At 36.2% G+C, this 24049-nt stretch overlaps 1 protein-coding gene across 1 annotated transcript in view; it reads right to left on the reverse strand.

Annotated features, from left to right (window-relative positions):
• LOC123531250 (polycystin-1-like) overlaps positions 1-24049 on the reverse strand; it is a 243770-nt gene that overhangs the window by 105205 nt on the left and 114516 nt on the right. Inside the window, exons 8-9 of the mRNA XM_053518239.1 lie at positions 21353-22919; positions 14111-14254 (exon numbers count right to left, since the gene is read on the reverse strand). Of these exons, the coding sequence (XP_053374214.1) occupies positions 14111-14254; positions 21353-22919 (1711 nt within the window). The remainder of the gene's footprint in view (positions 1-14110; positions 14255-21352; positions 22920-24049) is intronic.

The raw sequence follows: 24049 nt of genomic DNA on the forward strand, positions 1-24049 counted from the left end.
TTGATGGCACGTGACCCACTTTCGAACTTGACCTAGATATCATCAAGATGAACATTCAGATTAACTTTCATACAGATCCCATGAAAAATATGGCCTCTAGAGAGCTCACAAGGTTTTTCTATTATTTGACCTACTGACTTAGTTTTTGACGGCACGTGACCCACTTTCGAACTTGACCTAGATATCATCAAGGTGAACGTTCTGACCAATTTTCATGAAGATGTCATGAAATATATGGCCTCTAGAGAGGTCACAAGGTTTTTCTATTTTTAGACCTACTGACCTAGTTTTTGACAGCACGCGACCCAGTTTCGAACTTGACCTAGATATCATCAAGATGAACATTCAGACCAACTTTCATACAGATCCCATGAAAAATATGGCCTTTAGAGAGGTCACAAGGTTTTTCTATTATTTGACCTACTGACCTAGTTTTTGACGGCACGTGACCGAGTTTCGAACTTGACCTAGATATCATCAAGGTGAACGTTCTGACCAATTTTCATGAAGATCTTGTGAAATATATGGCCTCTAGAGAGGTCACAAGGTTTTTCTATTTTTAGACCTACTGACCTAGTTTTTGAAGGCACGTGACCCAGTTTCAAACCTGACCTAGATATCATCAAGATGAACATTCAGACCAACTTTCATAAAGATCCCATGAAAAATGTGACCTCTAGAGTGGTCACAAGGTTTTCTATTTTTAGACCTACTGACCTAGTTTTTACCCGCATGTGACCCAGTTTCGAACTTGACCTAGATATCATCAAGATGAACATTCTGATTAACTTTCATGAAGATCCCATGAAAAATGTGACCTCTAGAGTGGTCACAAGGTTTTTCTATTATTTGACCTACTGACCTAGTTTTTGATGGCACGTAACCGAGTTTCGAACTTGACCTAGATATCATCAAGATGAACATTCAGACCAACTTTCATACAGATCCCATGAAAAATATGGCCTTTAGAGAGGTCACAAGGTTTTTCTATTATTTGACCTACTGACCTAGTTTTTGATGGCACGTGACCGAGTTTCGAACTTGACCTAGATATCATAAGGGTGAACGTTCTGACCAATTTTCATGAAGATCTTGTGAAATATATGGCCTCTAGAGAGGTCACAAGGTTTTTCTATTTTTAGACCTACTGACCTAGTTTTTGAAGGCACGTGACCCAGTTTCGAACTTGACCTAGATATCATCAAGATGAACATTCTGACCAACTTTCATAAAGATCCCATGAAAAATGTGACCTCTAGAGTGGTCACAAGGTTTTTCTATTTTTAGACCTACTGACCTAGTTTTTGACCGCATGTGACCAGTTTCAAACTTGACCTAGATATCATCAAGAAGAACATTCTGATTAATTTTCATGAAGATCCCATGAAAAATGTGACCTCTAGAGTGGTCACAAGGTTTTTCTATTTTTAGACCTACTGACCTAGTTTTTGACCGCACGTGACCCAGTTTCGAACTTGACCTAGATATCATCAAGATGAACATTCTGATTAACTTTCATGAAGATCCCATGAAAAATGTGACCTCTAGAGTGGTCACAAGGTTTTTCTATTTTTAGACCTACTGACCTAGTTTTTGACCGCACGTGACCCAGTTTCGAACTTGACCTAGATATCATCAAGATGAACATTCTGACCAATTTTCATAAAGATCCCATGAAAAATGTGACCTCTAGAGTGGTCACAAGCAAAAGTTTACGGACGGACGACGGACACCGCGCGATCACAAAAGCTCACCTTGTCACTTTGTGACAGGTGAGCTAAAAAGGAAGAAAGAAAGAAAAAAAAATGTTTCATTGTAACCTACATGACCTGTTTAGTCAACCTGAACTATTTTGTTACATAAGGTGTCTATTTTCTGCATTTTTTAGTGAACTGATTGTTTATTAAGCCTGAAGTTTGTAAGTTATTGTTTGGCTCCGCCTATCTGATTTCATGTACTCTTTTTTTTTTTTTTAACCAATATACTGTGCGTTTTAATCGACCTTGCCGGGCGGGGTTTCACGACGGTCCACTGCATTATTGTGCAGGATATGTCGTATATTCAGCATCATGCTATGCTGATTTCTTATTCAGTGGCCATCTACCTTGAATTGTAGTTGTTGGTTACCAAAAGATTACGGAATTAAACAAGTATATTGCTCTACCTATTTTGCTCGTTTTTTTTTTAGATTACCATTATTTGCATAAGTCAGAGGTTAACTCTGCCCCACCAGGTTGAATAAAATGCTCAATACTTTAAGAAGCTGTCAGATTTAATGAGATCATCAATTAGAAACTAGAAAATGCTTTTGTAAAAAAGCGCATGTCTCCCCCAATGCAAAGTCCTATAGGCAAGAAGTTAATAGGGGTCAGGAGCGAAAGTCAAACAGACACTGATGGTTGGCTGCAATAGGGATCATCTACTTGGCATGTCCAGTCATCCCGCTAAATTTCAACACTCTTGGCCTAGTGGTTCTCAAGTCACTGTTCTGGCTCCTGTGACCTTGACCTTTGATCAAGTGACCTCAAAATAAGTAGGGGTCATCTACTCTGCATGTCCAATCATCCTATTAAGTTTCAACATTGTAGGTCAAGTGGTTCTCAAGTTATTTCCAAAAAATGATTTTACATGAACAGGCCACTGTGACCTTGACCTTTAATAGACTGACCCCAAAATCAATAGGGGTCATCTACTCTGCATGTTCAATCATCCTATGAAGTTTCAACATTCTGGGTCAAGTGGTTCTCAAGTTATTGATATGAACTGGTTATCAATGTTCAGGCCTCTGTGACCTTGACCTTTAACGGAGTGACCCCAAAAACATTAAAGGTCATTTACTCTGCATGAACAATCATCCTAGGAAGTTTCAACATTCTGGGTCGAGAGGTTCTCAAGTTATTGATTGGAAATGGTTTTCCATGTTCAGGCCCCTGTGGCCTTGACCTTTAACAGAGTCACCCTAAAATCGTTAGGGGTCATCTACTCTACATGACCAATCATCCTATGAAGTTTCATCATTTTGGTTTAAGTGGTTCTCAAGTTACTGACCGGAAATGGTTTTCAATGTTCAGGCCCCTGTGACCTTGACCTTTCACAGAGTAACCCCAAAATTGTTAGAGGTCATCTACTCTGCATGAGCAATCATCCTATTAAGTTTCAACATTCTGGGTCAAGTGGTTCTCAAGTTACTGACCGGAAATGGTTTTCAATGTTCAGGCCCCTGTGACCTTGACCTTTAATGGAGTGACCCCAAAATCGATAGGGGTCATCTACTTTGCATGTACAATCATCCTATGAAGTTTCAACATTCTGGGTCAAGTGGTTCTCTAGTTATTGATCGGAAATGGTTTTCAATGTTCAGGCCCCTGTGACCTTGACCTTTGATGGAGTGACCCCAAAATCAATAGGGGTCATCTACTCTTCATGATCAATCATCCTATGAAGTTTCAACATTCTGGGTCAAGTGGTTCTCTAGTTATTGATCAGAAATGGTTTTCAATGTTCAGGCCCCTGTGACCTTGACCTTTGACGGAGTGACCCCAAAATCAATAGGGGTCATCTACTCTTCATGACCAATCATCCTATGAAGTTTCAACATTCTGGGTCAAGTGGTTCTCTAGTTATTGATCAGAAATGGTTTTCAATGTTCAGGCCCCTGTGACCTTGACCTTTGACGGAGTGACCCCAAAATCAATAGGGGTCATCTACTCTTCATGGCCAATCATCCTATGAAGTTTCAACATTCTGGGTCAAGTGGTTCTCTAGTTATTGATCGGAAATGGTTTTCAATGTTCAGGCCCCTGTGACCTTGACCTTTGACGGAGTGACCCCAAAATCAATAGGGGTCATCTACTCTTCATGGCCAATCATCCTATGAAGTTTCAACATTCTGGGTCAAGTGGTTCTCTAGTTATTGATCGGAAATGGTTTTCAATGTTCAGGCCCCTGTGACCTTGACCTTTGACGGAGTGACCCCAAAAACAATAGGGGTTGTCTACTACAGCAGCCCTACAACCCTATGAAGTTTGAAGGTTCTAGGTCAAATGGTTCTCCAGTTACTGCTCGGAAATGAAGTGTGACGTACACACGGACGGACGGACAGGGCAAAAACAATATGTCTCCTGGGGGAGACATAATTATAATCTAGGTGAGCAAATATCTGAAATCACTTTTACAAATGCAGCATATATAATTATATTCTGAATATCTTGTGAGGCCTTAATTATATCACCTGAGAGCCTTTTAAAATAAAAATAGAGTTTTAAAAGAGTTGTTTCTCCAGCACACAAGCAGCTATTTGTAAAATGCAGAAGAGATATTCAAAGAGAGATGCTGATGCTACATGAGTAAAAGAGAATCTTTCGCCTTACCCTGCTAAATTTCTATTATGAACTTGTCCAACTTTCAATTTGGACAGTACTATTAACTGTTAAAAGGGGTGCTTGTTATTGTACTGACTGAATGGCAAACAGTGCAGATCATGATCAGACTGCACTGATGTGCAGGCTGATCATGATCTACACTGGTCGCAAAGGCAGAATTAATTGTATCCAGCATGATAAGGGTTAACCATAAATCTTCTGGTTCTAAACTGAGCACATTAAGCTTCCAACTTAGCCTTTTAGTTCTAATTTAGCCTTTTAACCTATCTTTTCAGGCTTCTTAGGTTCAACTTAAAACTTAGCCTTTTAGTTCTGACTTAGCCTTTAGTTCTAACTTAACCTTTTAGTTCCAACTTAGCCTTTCTGTTCTAACTCAGCCATTTTTGTTCCAACTCAGCCTTTAACTTGTAACTTAGCCTTTTAGTTATGACGTTATGACTTATCCCATCAGTTCTAACTTAGTCTTTTACATCTAATTTAGCCTTTTAATTCCAACTTACCCTTTTACTTCTAACTCAGCCTTTTAGTTCGAACTTATTAAGTTCAACTTTGCCTACAGCTCAAGTGGGCTGTAAAAACCATAAACAAACTAATATTACAACTAGTCAAAATTAGAGCCGTTTTCCTAAAGTTCATTTGGGTCTCTGGGACAAGTAAATTCACAGGAAAACCTCAATATCGGAAGGCAGATTTTTGAGTATAAACACTTTAAAATGAATCCAAATACTTTGAATTGTAAATAACCTTAATTTACATAATTTGCACAATGGTGTTCCTGCAGAGAATGCCAAACTGGAAAATAGTAGAGCACATTGGAAGGCATCAATCACACACACAGCACTGATTAAAGTAGGAATATTGATGGGCTTATAAAATATGCAAATACATAAGATAGGAAATTTGGCAGAACACTTTTAAATCTCTCAAAACTTGACAACTGCAGTGAAGTTTGATAAGTAATAAGTAAGAAATTGTCTGCACATCATCTACTACAAAGTGCAAGAAAAGTCAGGATGGCTTGCTTTAAAGTGTTTGTTATGTCTATTGTCTGCAGTTTATTTGTCTGACTTGTTTGGGCTATCATCAAAAAAACATTTGTTTGTGGCAACACAACCTACCTGTGAAAATCGCGAAGGGTAAAATACAGTCTAAATGTACGGCAAAGCATAAGATAAAGTCTAAATGTACCGCAAAGGGCAAGATACAATCTAAATTAAAGGCAAAGAGCAAGATACAGCCTAAATGGAAGGCAAAGGGCATGACACAGTCTAAATGTATGGTAAACTTTAGGTATGATACAGTCTAAATGTACGGCAAAGCACAAGATAAAGTATAAATGTACCGCAAAGGGCATGATACAGTCTAAATGAAAAGCAAAGAGCATGATACAGCCTAAATGAAAGGCAAAGGACATGATACAGCCTAAATGAAAGGCAAAGGACATGATACAGCCTAAATGGAAGGCAAAGGGCATGATACAGTCTAAATGAAAGGCAAAGGACATGATACAGCCTAAATGAAAGGCAATGGACATGATACAGTCTAAATGGAAGGCAAAGGGCATGATACAGTCTAAATGAAAGGCAAAGGGCATGATACAGCCTAAATGAAAGCCAAAGGGCATGACACAGTCTAAATGTATGGTAAAAGGTATGATACAGTCTAAATGTATGGCAAAGCACAAGATAAAGTATAAATGTACCGCAAAGGGCATGATACAGCCTAAATGAAAGGCAAAGAGCATGATACAGCCTAAATGAAAGGCAAAGGGCATGATACAGTCTAAATGAAACGCAAAGGGCATGATACAGCCTAAATGAAAGGCAAAGGGCATGATACAGTCTAAATGTATGGCAAAGGGTATGATACAGCCTAAATGTATGGCAAAGCACAAGAGAAAGTCTAAATGTACTGCAAAGTCTAAATTAACAGAAAAGAGTATAATACAGTCTACATGTATGGTAAAGAGCATGAAACAATATACAAAAAGAATGGAATCAGACTCTGTGGGACTTATGAGCAAGTTTTAAACAAGAAACGCGGCAATGCCACGAAACCAGGTTTTCAACACTTTTCATAAGAATAAACAAGTGCGCTGCCAAGCGGGGCAATATACGCCTGAAGGCTTACATCATAGGATGGGAGCCAAATTTTAAGAATTTGACTGTTGAAGCCCCAAAAGACTGGAACAACAAAAGGAAAAATTCAAAAAACAAATCTAAGTCCACAAAAAAAAAATTCAAAGTCTACAAAAAATCCTTATCAGGTACAGGTATGTAAAAATACACCTTAAAATTGGAGGTACCATCCATGTTGTACCACAGAAAAGTGGTCTCAGTTTTTCCCTACGGCCAATAATAAAAAAGTTTCAAAATAAGCTATTTATAATAACATAAAAGGGAAGTAATTCAAAAAAAAATTATTGTAAGTACAAAAACAAGAGATCACAGAGTGATCTTGGCGCCCACCAATGTGTCATTTTTGTGTGTTCCAAATTTCAAGACTTACTGACTAGCTTAAGGTCAAATTTCATTTCCGTACACAACACTGTGCATGTGGTCTAAATTCGAAAGCTGTAACTTGAGAAATGTGAAAGTAGGTCACTAGATCAATTTCAAGGACAAAGTTCTTTGTACACAAAACTATGCATGTGCATCAATTTTGAAGACTGTAGTTTGAAAAATTTGAAAGTAGGTCACTAGGTCAATCTTAAGGTCAAAGTTCATTTCGGTACACAAAACTATGCAAGTGGTCCAAATTTGAAGGCTGTAGCTTGAGAAATGAGAAAGTAGGTCACTAGGCCAAAATCAAGGTCAAATTTCACTTCACAACACAAATCTATGCATGTGGTCCAAATTTGAAGCCTGTTCCTTCAACAATGTGAACGTAGGTCACTAGGTCAATATCAAGGTCAAAGTTTGTTTCGGTACACAATCCTATTCCTGTGGTCTAAATTTGAAGCCTATAGCTACAGAAATCTGAAAGTAGGTCACTAGGTCAATCTTAAGGTCAAAGTTCATTTCGGTACACAAAACTATGCAAGTGGTCCAAATTTGAAGGCTGTAGCTTGAGAAATGTGAAAGTAGGTCACTAGGTCAAAATCAAGGTCATATTTTATTTCGGAATACAAAACTTTGCATGTGGTCCAAATTTGAAGCCTGTACCTTCAAAAATGTGGAAGTAGGTCACTAGGTCAATGTAAAGGTCAAAGTTTGTTTCGGTACACAAAACCATGCATGTGGTCCAAATTTCAAGGCTGTAGCTTGAGAAATGTGAAAGTAGGTCACTAGGTCAAAATCAAGGTCAAATTTTATTTCGGAATACATAACTATGCATGTGGTCCAAATATGAAGCCTGTACCTTCAAAAATGTGAAAGTAGGTCACTAGGTCAATGTAAAGGTCAAAGTTTGTTTTGGTACAATTACCATGCAGGTGGTCCAAATTTGAAGGCTGTAGCTTGAGAAATGTGAAAGTAGGTCACTGGGTCAAAATCAAGGTCAAATTTCATTTCAGAACACAAAATTATGCATGTGGTCCAAATTTGAAGCATGTACCTTCAAAAATGTGAAAGTAGGTCACTAGGTCAATGTCAAGGTCAAAGTTTATTTCAGTGCACAAAACTATGAATGTGGTCCAAATTTGAAGGTTGTAGCTACAGAAATGTGAAAGTAGGTCACTAGGTCAAAATCAAGGTCAACTCATGTCAAGGTTCATCTTGCCACTCAAAACCATACATGTGGTCCAAATCTGAATGTTGTAGGTTATTGACAAGGAGTTTTTATAAGCTTTTCCCTATATAAGTCTATATGAACCATGTGACCCCCAGGGCGGGGCCATATTTGACCCTAGGGGGATAATTTTGACAAACTTGGTAGAGAACCACTAGATGATGCTACATTACAAATATCAAAGCCCTAGGCTTTGTGGTTTGGACAAGAAGATTTTCAAAGTTTTTCCCTATATAAGTCTATGTAAACCGTGTGACCCCCGGGGCGGGGCCATATTTGACCCTAGGGGGATAATTTGAATAATCTTAGTTGAAGACCACTAGATGATGTCACATACAAAATATCAAAGCCCTAGACCCTGTGGTTTTGGACAAGAGGCTTTTCAAAGTTTTTCCCTATATAAGTCTATATAAACCATGTGACCCCTGGGGCGGGGCCATATTACACCCCAGGGAAATAATTTGAATCATATTGGTAGAAGACCACTAGATGATGCTTCATACCAAATATCAAAGCCCTAGGCTCTGTGGTTTGGGGCAAGAAGATTTTCAAAGTTTTTCCCTATATAAATCTATGTAAATTATAGAAATAAACAAAGGGCCATAACTTACTAAAAATTTGATGAACCAGTCTGATTTTCAGGGGGACACAACTAGGGTACCAATACATCATTCTGACAAAGTTTGGTCAAAATCCTCCTGGTAGTTTCTGAGGAGATGCGATAACGAGAAATTGTTAACGGAAGGACGGACGGAATGACGGACGGACGGACGGACGGAAGGACGACGGACCACGGACGCAGAGTGATTTGAATAGCCCACCATCTGATGATGGTGGGCTAAAAAGAGATCTGCCAAATAAAAACAAGAGCACTGCAATGCAGAGCAATATACACAAAGCAAAGTCATATATGACCTTTGACCCTTAAGTTTGACCTTGACCTTGAAGCGAGTCATCTGGAACATGCGCTCTGCACATCGTTGCAATGTGGTGAACATTTCTGCCAAGTTTCTTTGAAATCCTTCCAGCAGTTCAAGAGTTACAGAGCGGACACGAAACAAACTGATATGACCTTTGACTCCTAAGTGTGACCTTGACCTTGAAACGAGACATCCGGAACATGCGCTCTGCACATCGTCTGGGTGTGGTGAACATTTGTGTCAAGTTTCCTTGAAATCCTTCAAGGGGTTCAAGAGTTACAGAGCGGACACGAAATTGCTAACGGACAGACAGACGGACGGACAGACGGACACCAGGGTCATAACATAATACGTCCCTTTGGGCATATAAAAAGCATACTGAATCACAGTGCACCACTTTAAAGCAAAACCCTAACCCTATTTTTAGTAACAATGACCTTGACCTTGATCCCAGAAACCCCAAAATCAATCCCAAGCTACAACTTTATATAAGTTTTCTATACACCAAGTTTCATCATGATAGCTCATTCCTAATTAAGTTATTGCCCGGGAAAACCCCTTTTTTCTATTTCAAGTAGCAGTGACCTTGACCTTGACCCCAGAAACCCCAAAATCAATCCTAGCCTTTGTCTTGATATAAGCTACATACACACCAAGTTTTATTCAAATACCTTTACCGAAAGAAAAGTTATTGACCGGAAACACCAGTTTGATGCCGCCATCCGCCCGCCAGCCCGACCAACGACATACCCCAATCTAATAACTCAGGTTAAAAACAACCTTAATGTGCCCAGACTTACAGGATTTTTGTGATATTCCAAATATTTTGTCATTATCTTAACACAACCTAAATGTGCAATGACTCTTTAATAGTGTTACGGGGTAAATATTCTGTCTATATGTAATTGAGATATTAAGGTGCTAAGACATGGGTTTTTTCATTTTGACAACAGATTCTACTGTACTGTTGCAAAATGCACAGTATAAAATGGTCTGCAGTATTGCCACGGCCAGCGAAACGTCCAAATACTGAACTAACCTTGAACTTTGGTACAATGTTACTTAAAAAAGTGTTCAGACTCAAAATTTTTAGATTAAACAATTAATACAGAGCTTGCCAAACTTTCCTGGCACATTAAAGTCCGTAATTAGTGAATAATTAGTCAGAATGGAAAAATTGATTGTGTTCCAAAAGAAGTTTCAGACACATAAATCACACATAAAATAATGCTGCAATCTTCATTTCAGACTACAGAGTTTAAACAGCAAAGTTTGACAACAGAAAAGTTCACTGCCAATTATAGGCTGTAATGTGTATGGGCAGCCTGACATTTATGGCTAGTTTAATTCCTACGCATGTCATTAGCTGAAATACAGCCAACTATTTAATATGTCCCTGACAAGATACATTTCTTTCAGAAGTTTCTAAGCTTTAGCTCTTTTCAACTAAATATAAACACACTGAATTTTGGGGGTGTGGGGGGTGTTAATTTCAATGGTGGAATCTGGGTTAGTTTAATGGTGGAATCTGGGTAATTTCAATGGTGGAATCTGGAAAAATTTAAACGTGGCAACTTATCTTATGTGCATATAAATATACTTTAATTTACTATCTTTCATAAATGAGCATACATTTAAGAAAATATTTACTTGTACACCTAAGTGTGCAGCATTTTCATCAATGCTGGAAAACATCTTACACCCTAGCTGCTGTAAATAATGTTATGACGAATCAATTTATAATATTAAACAGGATAGACAGCAAAAAATATCAAGCCCTCCAGTAACTGGGTTTTTTTTTTTTGGTTTTTTTTTTTCAGTAACTTGGCAGAGCCTCGTTACTGCCTAAACAGTACCTGAGCACTGGATACTCCAATCTACACCTACAACCTGTGAAAGATTCTTATAATCCATGGATAAGGTCTCTGGACTGAGGACAGTGCTGTTTTCCTGACATTCCTCAAGAACTGTGTAGAAAATGGTTCTCTTATATCCTCATTTTGGATATTTTGGACAGGGTTAACAACAGTTTTTTTACTGGTCTAACCTGTTAACTCTACTGAAAGGGAAACACTGAACACACCAAAACTTTGACAAAATGTACTAGTTGACTGTGAATTAAATTAAAAGGTGTATATTATGCAAGCCAAAATGAAATCTTATGTTGGACAGTGCAAAAGTACGGTAGTTTATAGCAAATGCATATACTCTGCAAATAAATTAATGAAACTACATTTTTAAGGTTTCCTAATTTGCATTAATAAGCAACTGTTTACTGAGAATTGCTCTTTTAAATACATAATTACGATACAAAGGCAATGTATTCTTTCTTTCCAATGTTAACCTTTACCTCGCTCACTGCAAGTGATTCCGCCTTTGCTGCCAGTGCAGACCAAGATCATGGGCTGCACTGAATGCTACTCAGTCAGCAAGTGAACAGCGACTTTGAATAAGAAGTGGTACAGCTGAAATTGAATGATGGACCAGTCCATTTTAGAAATTTAGCAGGGTATTACAGATAAGACTGGAATTAATCTCTTTTCGAACTGGAATGAACTTCAATTCATATCAGTCTAGCTGCTAATGTTTTCATAATTAAAGTAAACAAATACAAATTGAACAAACTGCCCTTTATCATGTAATATCTAGCTATAACAGGTGACAAACAGAAAATTACTGTTTCCTGTTTCTTGAATAACTATTCAAGGTTTCAGTGGAAAGTGCAATCTAGTATCAATCTTTCTTTAACTGGTTATGAATTTCATCCTCAATGTCATTGTGCTGGCAAACTTGATTAAGCTAATTGAAGGTGTATAGTCAAACCTGTATTCGGCAGTCAGTCAAGAAAACAATACAATGTGCCTGCTCAATACAGGTGACCACTAGGGTAGGTTCATGCACAATTTTAGCCTTTAACCTGCTGGTTGTGAGTGTTTCTGCATTTGCGACCAGTGTAGATCTGCACTGTTTATCACCGCCACTCAGTCAGTATCTATTTAGTAAGCATCCCTTTTAACAGTCAATGATATTGTCCAAATTGAAAGATGGACAAGTTCACCATAGAAATTTAGCAGGGAAAGGGTTACGAGTCTCTCACATGTCTAAGAACCGAGAAGTGCTCTAATAGCTTTATAAATATTTGCATTTAATTTATGACACTGAAAGAAGTTAGTAACATCCTGTCTTATAAAATTGCTAGTACAATGCAGACAGTGCATTTTCATTATACAGAAAATTGATAATAAAATACATGTAAGTTCATATATATACATATATACTCTTGCCTGTGCAACACAGTAGATACAATGATTTTACTAAAAGCTTGAGGTTACAGGAACATAATAATTAAGACTTCGTTCTTACAGCATCTTTGCAATAATCATTTAAAGAATACTACAAAAATAAGCATTTGTTAAATAACCTTCGATTGCTGGTTAACAATACAATGATTCAGAATCTACCTTTTGATAATGTAAAAATCCAAAAAGATACATATCTAGATCAATGCTTTAAAAGCCTTTTGGATAGAATATGTTTTTGCACAATGTTATACCCAATAGACTCAAAAATACCTGAATCATGAATGAAACTGATGAAGTACAGATTAACAATGCAAAAAATAAACATCATTTACTCCTTATCTCAGGTAAAAAAAACATTATTGTTTGTTAATTAATCTCCACTTACATTGCAAAAACTGAAAGAAAATGAATGAAATAACTGTAAGAATAATGAAAACTGCATTACCTGGGTTCAGAGCACTTCCTGGTTGACTGAAAAACTACTCCAATAGTATCGGGGAAATAATCAGACACTAATGGAATGGGGAAACACAAAGAGAGAGACTGTATGAGCTCTCTACTTATTCCAGTCACTAATCTACCTTTCTCTCTTTTCCTATCAGCTGCACAACTTGCAACTTTTATTAAAGCAACATGTTCAGAAATTTTGGTAAAAAAAATAAGTTTTGCTTATTTTAAAGCATCATTTTCAGAAATTTTGGGGAAAATAAAAGTTTTGCTTTTTTTTTTAAGTATTACATTCAGAAATTTTGGTGAAAATAATTTTTTGCTTTTTTCAAAAGCATCATGTCAAGAAATTTTGGTGAAATTGAATTTTTACCTCTTGGTAATTTTGGTAGAAAATTACTGTACAACTTGCAACTGACCTTTTTTTACTAAAGCAGCATTTTTAGAATTCTTTTCTAAAAAAATAATGTTTGCTCAACTTCAGCACTTTTTTCATAGACTTTGATAAAAATGAAAGTGAATGATCGAAATATAGAGTTTATAAGAGAAAAACTTCTGTTGTTAGCCAATAACTCCGCTGAATCATTTTTTAAAATTATATTTTATCACTTTATCCTATCACAGGAGACTTTGGAATATGCCTACTTGTTGAAGATTTCTTTGCAAATTATTACAATGCAATACCGTTTTCTTGTGTCAAAAGGTTGAAACACACTAAATTAAGAACAACTAAATTCTACATGGGTTTAAACAGATTCAATATCTGCTTATTTTTTGTCAATGAAAGATTCCTAAAACTTGTTATAAACAGAATGTGAAGTAGGGCTGTCATTGATTGGGTCTTAGGCGTATCGACGATACCGATATATCAGAAGACAAATATCGACGATACATCGATATATTGATTATTAAGTTAGATTAACGACCTATTTGTTCATATAATACTATATACCTTCCTGTAAATGCTATTTTAAGTTTTATTGCCTACTTTCCATATTTCTGTTTGGTTGTGTCGTATTTGTATTTATGAAATAAAAGAAATACAAAAAAATTAATAACATCTTTCATTTCTATTTTGCCTTCACTCCTTTTTTGCATTCATCCAAATTTACAACATTGTGAACTTAAGTTGTTTTTTAGGGTCTGAGTGTTTATTTGGGTAGTTTTTTCCCCCTGTAAAATATCGATTTTTGAAAATGGGAATCGATAATCGATCGACAAAAAAAAAATCGTTGATACATCGATATCGTTTCTATCGATGATAGCCCTAATGTGAAGGTATTGAAAATTTTCAATCTATGAATAGGTAGCTTTAACAATAAAAATTTACCTGGGTTAGTTAGGTTCAGAAACACTGTATAATTTCCTGGCAGATTAAAAACTGCCTCTACCACTGGTGAATTTGTGTATAAAACCTCTGTATCATCTCGGAACAGCCAAGTGAAATATACATCTGCCGTTTCCATGGTTTTACCTTTATTAAATATAAACATTATTCTTTTAGTACAAACACCTGGATTTCAATATAAACAACAAGCTTGCAGTTTTACATGCCTCTATAATTAAATCAATTAAAACCAGATTACAGAATGAATCAAGTGTTTCCAAGAAATGAGAGTTTTTAAAGACCCCATTGAACTAGTTTTACACCATAAAACTACCCAAAAAAGAACTAGTGTAATAACAGTGTTCCAACTTTTTTGATGGCAAAGGAAGAAAAAAATGTTTCAAGGCCCTGGTTTATTTCAATGAGGTATTTTCTTCCATCCTTTACTAGAGCTGATAAAACAGCCACTTAGATGGTGTTGTCTTTCACAGGTAACTATTAAAGATATACCATGTCAATATTTGACGAAAAATATTTTACCTTAAGACATTTATTTAAAATGTAGAAACTCCTCATCAAATATATGTAACTCTGCTAAACATATAAATTAACTGTGTATGTAAAGCTAAATTCATCATTAATTAAATGTCATGCAGAAACAGCCATTTGTTAGAAAAAACTTCCGGTCTTTTAATTCTAGTTCACATTTATACAGTGATATATACAGTGTGTACTATTTTAAAGTTACTGCATGTAGCATAAACAAGTGACCTGTGAAGGGTAATAGACACTATCATAAACAAGTGACCTGTGAAAGGTAGCAGACACTTGATGTACCACTATCATAAACAAGTGACCTGTGATGGGTAACAGACACTTGATGTCCCACTATCATAAACAGGTGACATGTGAAGGGTAGCAGACACTTGATGTCCCACTATCATTAACAAGTGACCTGTGAAGGGTAACAGACACTTGATGTACCACTATCATAAACAAGTGACCTGTGATGGGTAACAGACACTTGATGCCCCACTATCATAAACAGGTGACCTGTGATGGGTAACAGACACTTGATGTACCGCTATCATTAACAAGTGACCTGTGAAGGGTAACAGACGCTTGATGTCCCAATATCATTAACAAGTGACCTGTGAAGGGTAGCAGACGCTTGATGTCCCACTATCATAAACAAGTGACCAGTGAAGGGTAACAGACGCTTGATGTACCACTATCATAAACAAGTGACCAGTGAAGGTTAGCAGACACTTGATGTCCCACTATCATTAACAAGTGACCTGTGATGGGTAACAGACATTTGATGTCCCACTATCATAAACAGGTGACATGTGAATGGTAGCAGACACTTGATGTCCCATTATCATTTACAAGTGACCTGAGATGGGCAACAAACACTTTATGTCCCACTATCATTAACAAGTAACCTGTGAAGGGTAACAGAAACTTGATGTCCACTATCATTTAACAACTGACCTGTGAAGGGTAGCAGACACTTGATGTCCCACTATCATTAACAAGTGACCTGTGAAGGAAAACAGAAACTTGATGTCCCACTTTTATAAACAAGTGACAGACATTGAAAGGCCCACTATCATGAAAAGTGACCTGCAAAGGAAAACAAACACTGAATGTCACACTATCATCTATCATGAACAAGTGACCTGTGAAGGAAAACAGACATTGAATGTCACACCATCATGAACAAGTGACCTGTGAAGTAAAACAGACCTTGAATGGCCCACTATTTTAAACAATTGACCATTGAAGGAAAACAGACACTGACTGTCCAGTTATCACAATAATGATTTTAGAAGTGTGTAAGATGGGGTTTATTAGAATATTTAATGCCCATGATGAACAAATCAGAAGATGAAATAATACAGATGTTGGACTTTCTTGTTATGTAGAAATCCTGTCTGTGTATTAATAACTGAGAAAGAAAAGTTTAGTTCTTTTCTAAACTTTGATGTAGATAAACCAGATGTTAGGTTTTATCTGGTATTATCTTGAGTTCTATGCTGTCATAATAACTATACAAACCTTTTAAAGCAACTCAATCATACATTTATGTAAAAGAAAATACCTTCATCCAATTTTCACAGCTCTTTAAATGTTGGGTAATGTGAAATTAACTAATGTAAAAAATAAGAACAGACCCAAGCTACTAGAATGTGTTTCCAAAACCTTTCAGACGTATATGGCATTTTTTCCACACTTTAAATATAGTCAGTTGGGTTTAATTAATCTATCATCGATAAAAATGTAACCAGTCTAAATAAACTAGTATACAACTGTATTAAAAGGATAAAAATGTTTTGATTCATGCATGAGAAAAAAGCTTTAAAATTTTAACTGAATTTTTTTATGTAATCTGTATCTGTAGTAAGATAATCGGCTTCAGGCATGTTGCTGTTCTGTAAATTAGTTAATACTGGCTTAAGCTTTATTTTAGGATTTCATGGCTAGCAGCCGCATTTGCAGCATGAAGTTATATTGATGAAGAGTTTGCAGCATTAAGTTATATTGATGAAGAGTTTGCAGCATTAAGTTATATTGATGAAGAGTTTGAATATTTGTGACTATTTACCTTCACTACGTATTTTGTACAGAGAGAAAAATGCATTTATTTAAGAAATAATGTATAGAAAAACTGTGTTTTAATGTTATTAATACAAGGAAAGAGGTTATACATCCACGGAATAATTTCATAAGGGCGTAGCCCGAATGAATTATTCTGGCGACATATAACCTATTTTGAGTGTATTAATTTAAGTAAAACACGATTATGCTATACATTATTTCGATTCTAATATGCCCTTAATCTATATCAGTAGATAAAATATAGTAGCGCTCTTTCCTTAGTCGCAACAAAAACACTGACATCATCGCACGTTAACGTGACGTCATTTTAGCGTAAGCGTGTTTTAACAGAAACAAGCATATTAGAATTTCGTATAAACAACATTGGTGTAATAATATCAAGGATGGCCCCACGAGATTGCACTCACAATCTGAAATCATTTACAAAAAAAATCATGGACGAGATGGCATCATTTGAAAAATTCTTTCAAAATTTGATACCAAAATTTCAAAAAGAACAGAAAATAATAGCTAAAGATGATAAAAATCAAATCTGAATAGACAGGACTATAAAATTCGCTGGATTTAACAATATTTCTAAAACCAGGAACTGCATTTTTATTAGAAGGCGAGTTACAATTGAACGTTGTCATATATTTTTGGCTGTTCTATTTGATGTTTAAAGTCAGTATCATACATTTTGATTTTCTGGTACTAATGGAAAGCAACCCACTTATTTTGTAGCAAGCTACTGTAAAAAAATGTAAAAATGAGAATTGAATGACATTTTTTGTGCGTTTATACTGGTATAAATGACATTGGGACGTCTTGCAAATCCTCAAAGAATCGCTAGCATGATTCAAGGATTTGCAAGAAGTCCTAATGTGGTTTATACCCATATAAATGCACAACCAAAGCATTTAATTCTTAAATATTAGCAAAAAAATAACTATCATGAATATCATCCATTCTACAGAAATTAAAAAATTCAAAATTTACAGCTTCAGTATGAACAAGATATCCTATTTCTCAGGGATGTTGATAACTCTTTATAAATTTTTGGCATCAATTCTGTTAACAAAAACTTTGGAGAAAAACCATGAAGTTCTTTTATTTAAAAGATTTCAAACTCTGTCTGCTATTTTTTACAGAGTGCAGGCCCCTTTCGTGAACGAATCAGGACCATTAATGAAAACTGAATCTCTGGGCCACTGTAGACCGCATGTAGTGAAAATCTATCAAAGGTGACTACAAATTCTTGCTTATAGCATAAAGTAGACTTCTTTCCAGCATTTCTGAATTGGCTCAGAAAATGCAAAAACGCTTTTATTCTAGAAGGTTGTTTAACCGGCACCAAATTTAGACAATGCGAAAGTTACCTGGCCTGATCTTATGGCAGGAAAATAATCATTTTGCAGCAAGCTGCTTCCAAAAACTTTCAGACATATGACATTCTTTTCACACTTAATGGTCCATTGGGTTTAATTATTATATCATAGATAAAACAGTTCCAAATTCCTTAACTAAAGAGAAAGCTGCAGGTAAAATGCACCACTGATTGTGTTAAAGCTCTTCCCAGTACCTAGACATGATTATCAGGTATAAATCACACTAAATTGATTCCTAAACACAAAAAAGGATGACAGCATTTTTCTGTCTGGATTCCTCTCTATATTTCTCCTCCACCATAATGTTTTGCACTGTGAAAACTAACAACTATAACTGATCCCCCCTGGGTTAATTCAACAGGCAAGGAAACATATTTCATTTTCAGCACTAAGTACAGACCTATACCATATTTTATGGTTTTTGCAATTGTTTGCAAGCTTTTCTCATTCCATTGCCATCAGTTAAGTCTTACAATAAGAGCAAGTGTAAAACCATACATCTGAAGTGCACTGCCCTCCTTCATGTCAAGTCACAATTACTGTCGAAACAGAATTCTAATTATGGTTTATGGTTCCTTTTGTTTTTGTTGAGTTTACAGTCACATTGTGGTGACACCTATTATGTAACAATAAATAGGGCAACTCTTCTAGCTTAAAATGTTGGAATAAGACTGCAGGTGCCCCGTTAATTGTTTCAGATATTGGCAGGCACTAGGTAGAACCACCGGAAGTATGGCTTCCACACATGCAGAAGAATTCTACAACCCAAGCGAGGTATCAAATCCATACCAGTAAGGGGTTAAAGATTTTTATAGTTTATGGAACAGAACTAGGTTGTTACACAATAATATTAATGTTAGAAAGAAGGAATTCCACTCTTGTATTTAAGCAAGTTCAACTAAAGTTTCATGTAGTAAACTGCCAATGCTTTATAGAATATTTAAGTTGGTTATGGTGTAATAACACTATTAAACTTTGAGAAAATACGGACTACTGTATACATGAGACAAGAGGTCAGTTCCATTACACATACCAGATAAACCACGGTGACACCAGAGCTGTTTAATCAACTTGCAAATAGAAACAAGAGGACCATGATGGTCCTGAATCGCTCACCTCTTCCCACATGATCCAGTTTTGAGTATGATGTCGTTTTTTCTATTATTTGACACAGTGACCTAGTTTTTGAGCTCATGTGACCCAGTTTTGAACTTGACCTAGATATTATCAAGATAAAAATTCTGACCAATTTTCATGAAGATCCATTGAAAAATATGGTCTCTAGAGAGGTCACAAGGTTTTTATATTATTTGACCTATTGACCTAGTTTTTTAAGGCACGTGACCCAGTTTCAAACTTGACCTAGATATCATCAAGGTGAACATTCTGACCAATTTTCATGAAGATCCATTCAAGGGTATGGCCTCTAGAGAGGTCACAAGGTTTTTCTATTTCAAGACCTACTGACCTAGTTTTTGATCGCAGTTGACCCAGTTTCAAACTTGATCTAGATATCATCAAGATAAACATTCAGACCAACTTTCATACAGATCCCATGAAAAATATGGCCTCTAGAGAGGTCACAACGTTTTTTCATTATTTGACCTACTGACTTACTTTTTGATGGCACGTGACCCACTTTCGAACTTGACCTAGATATCATCAAGATGAACATTCTGACCAATTTTTATGGAGATCCATTCACAAGTATGGCCTCTAGTGAGGTTACAAGGTTTTTCTATTTTTAGACCTACTGACCTAGTTTTTGACCGCACATGACCCTGTTTCGAACTTGACCTAGATATCATCAAGATGAACATTCAGACCAACTTTAATGAAGATCCATTGAAAAATATGGCCTTTAGAGAGGTCACAAGGTTTTTCTATTATTTGACCTACTCACCTAGTTTTTGAAGGCTCGTGACCCACTTTCGAACTTGACCTAGATATCATCAAGATGAACATTCAGACCAACTTTCATACAGATCCCATGGAAAATATGGCCTCTAGAGAGGTCACAAGGTTTTTCTATTATTTGACCTACTGACCTAGTTTTTGATGGCATGTGACCCACTTTCGAACTTGACTTAGATATCATCGAGGTGAACATTCTGACCAATTTTTATGAAGATTTCATGAAATATATGGCCTTTAGAGAGGTCACAAGGTTTTTCTATTATCTGACCTACTCACCTAGTTTTTGAAGGCACGTGACCCACTTTCGAACTTGACCTAGATATCATCAAGATGAACATTCAGACCAACTTTCATACAGATCCCATGAAAAATATGACCTTTAGGGAGGTCACAAGGTTTTTCTATTATTTGACCTACTGACCTAGTTTTTGATGGCACGTGACCCAGTTTCGAACTTGACCTAAATATCATCAAGGTGAACATTCTGACCAATTTTCATGAAGATCCTGTGAAATATATGGCCTCTAGAAAGGTCACAAGATTTTTCTATTTTTAGACCTACTGACCTAGTTTTTCACCGCACGTGACCCAGTTTCGAACTTGACCTAGATATCATCAAGGTGAACATTCTGACCAATTTTCATGAAGATCTTGTAAAATATATGGCCTCTAGAGAGGTCACAAGGTTTTTCTATTTTTAGACCTCCTGACCTAGTTTTTGATGGCACATGACCCAGTTTCGAAATTCATCTAGATATCATCAAGGTGAACATTCTGACCAATTTTCATGAAGATTTTGTGAAATATATGGCCTCTAGAGAGGTCACAAGGTTTTTCTATTTTTAGACCTACTGACCTAGTTTTTGACCGCACGTGACCCAGTTTCGAATTTGATCTAGATATCATCAAGGTGAACATGCTGACCAATTTTCATGAAGATCCATTGAAAATTATGGCCTCTAGAGAGGTCACAACGTTTTTCTATTTTTAGACCTACTGACCTAGTTTTTGAAGGCACGTGACCCAGTTTCGAACTTGACCTAGAATTTACCAAGATGAACATTCTGACCCGTTTTCATAAAGATCCCATGAAAAATGTGACGTCTAGAGATGTCACAAGGAAAAGTTTACGGACGCACGCACACGGACGACGGACACCGCCTTGTCAGGTGAGCTAAAAACTATTCTGTTCCTTCTTTAATCTGAGTGTTTCTGTATCATTTTTTTTACCAATTTCTGGCATTCCCTTCATATTTTTACCAAATTAAAGGAAGTCTGACTAATTCAGTATTTCTAGAAAAGAAAACTTTTGAAGCTATACAGAACACTAAATACTTACCATTCTGCAAGACAACAAATCTTGTGGGACTTCCAGCTACAGGTTCACCCAGTACATCCACTGTAATGTCGTCTAACTCAGCATATATCTGTACCTCTACTGTCTTAGATATTTGCGACACATCATTATAGGCATATACAATCACTTCATGGGTTCCAGTCTCGTAAAAAATATGACCAGCCTGCCCCCAACACAACTGTTCATCACAGTTGTTTAAAGCATAATTTTCCCTCCCCAGTCCGAAATCAAACTCAAATTCAACATCTAAATAATACAAACAACATTTTGGTTGATATATCGCCAAAACTTCTGTTAAATTTCCAAGCAAGTTGGGCGACTTCTTCAAAACCTTAATACTCTTTATCGGATCTTGAACATGTACTGGTGTTTCTACTTCAAAATAACCTTTACTAACATTGTTCATAGCTTGCAAGGATATGTCATAAATTCCCGAACTTTTAAATCTGTGCCGTACAACTGAAGTATGATTTTCAAACTGTGTGTATGTTTTTGTTTCAATACCTTCTATAGACCAATGAAATACAATATCTGAACCCCTCTGCACTGTTGCTGCACAAGTTAGCTCCGCCCCACTTTCAATATACTCATCAAAACATGTAGCAGTTAATTCTTCAATTGGACACTGAACAATAACATCGAAACTCGTCTCTATGGAACTTATAGCATTTCTTACTCTTGCTCTTATAAAATAAGCTCCAACTTGCTGAAATACATAAACCAAACTGGTTTCTGATGTTTTCTTTTCAAGAAATAATACCAAGTCTTTCTCCTCTGGAATAACATTTTCAGAATATTCTTCAACATCATACATGTCTATATTTGTCCCTTCGTCATCAACATACTCATCAGCAATTCTATAAATATGCCAGTGGATGGATATATTTAACACAGAAGATACCAGTAAATTGATTTCCAAAGGTTCTTCACACCTTGCAACACGGGCTGTATGGATTCTAGCACCAAATATCTCTGAAAGTACTAATATACCTCTGCCAAGTTCTTCAGATAAATCATTATTCAATTTTTCCAAATACTCAGCTCCGATTTTCTTGTCACTGTCATCACCTACTCCAGCAACTGCTGCATGTTCAAATGATTCAGCTGACTCAGATCTGCTTCTTTCCAAAACAGTATCAGCTTCAGGAAGATGCTTGATTTGTTGTCCTTCCTCTTTATTAGAATCATGAAAATGTCTATCAGGATCTTTCAATTTTCTATTTTCATATACAGCAACTTTTGGTTTATAAACACCTTCAGTTTTATATGTGTAATAAAACTCTACAAGCAATCTACAGCCTTCTCCATAGCTTGCTATTATTTCCATTTCTTTTCCATTTCCTGCAAGAACCAGTCTGGGAGATTTTGTGTCAGCTAAGGATACAATATTGCTATGTCCCTCTCCATACCAGACTTGTAACGACCTGTTGCTCCGGGAGGTAGTTATTAGTGACACTATAAAATGTACTGGCTGGTCTACAGCTACTATGTCCTCTGATGCTGGATGAAGGTCAATAGTCAAATTGCTGAACTGTCTTTGGATGACCAACTGCAAATGAAAGTTATTATCAAATTGGATAAAGTACAGAGAAGGCACTCTCGAACTTAAAACATGGTGGATGAAGGAGATCTAATAGTATACATTTATGAAATGGCTTGTTGGTCAACAGTCAAAACTATTGCCCAAGGTCAGAAGTACGGGGGTCAGTAGTTTTGACTATTAAATAACAAGCTATTCATAAGTGCTTTATTACATGACAACAGAAATAAATTTTTATTTATTTTCTTCAAGTTTTTAACAAATTTCATTGCAACGAACTATCGACTGGTCAAGAGCACAAACAAAAGACTGTCAATTTATGTATTACTAAGGAGTCATGTAAAAATGCCCCATCTAAATGTGTCTGCAGGAGAGTTGTGGGGAGGGAGGTCCTTGGCAGGCACACTGGGTTAGAGGAGAAAAATGTATTCCATTCAATTTTACAGTCAGACCTACAACTATTAAACATATTCAAGTGAATGAATGTAAATGCTCTTATCAGAACACAGTATCTTTATCTCAGGAATTTTCTGGTTATTTTTTAAAATTAGCTTTCTTTGTTTCACTGCTGAAACAATGCAGCTGGAATTCTTGGCAAAACAAACATGTTAAACTATCACCCCTATATCAGATAATGGTTTAAGTCATTAAACTGTATCTGCAACAATTTCAATTCTAATAAATCACAATAAAATTTTACCAAATGGTACATGATATCTTCAAGATTATACATACATACAGTGTATTCTCTTCCAGCTTATTTTAGTTGGCAGATGTGGAAGTGTTACTGAATTTAATCACTATTTTTGGGTACATAACAGCTGTTATCAATCGTTTGAAATATCTTTTTATTTTTGAACTTGTTTTTGTTCTTTACCTTAATGCTGCTGAACTTTTTTAGCTAATAACAAGATTTTAGAAAATATCTTCATAGCAAAATTCTTATTTAATTGGCAAAAAATACCTCGAAAAAATTTGAAAATCTTGCTGTAGGATGAAATCGTGCAAAAAATTTTTGACGTTTGACATTACTGTCTTGGTTAACAAGAGCACCGCCTTGCGGGTGCTGACGCTCATCTGATTTTTTTTGTATAATAGAAATATTGTCCTACCCATGATTTTCTAAGTCTAAAAAGGGC

The sequence above is a fragment of the Mercenaria mercenaria genome, chromosome 11, assembly GCF_021730395.1.
Source record: "Mercenaria mercenaria strain notata chromosome 11, MADL_Memer_1, whole genome shotgun sequence".
NCBI classification, from domain to species: domain Eukaryota; kingdom Metazoa; phylum Mollusca; class Bivalvia; order Venerida; family Veneridae; genus Mercenaria; species Mercenaria mercenaria.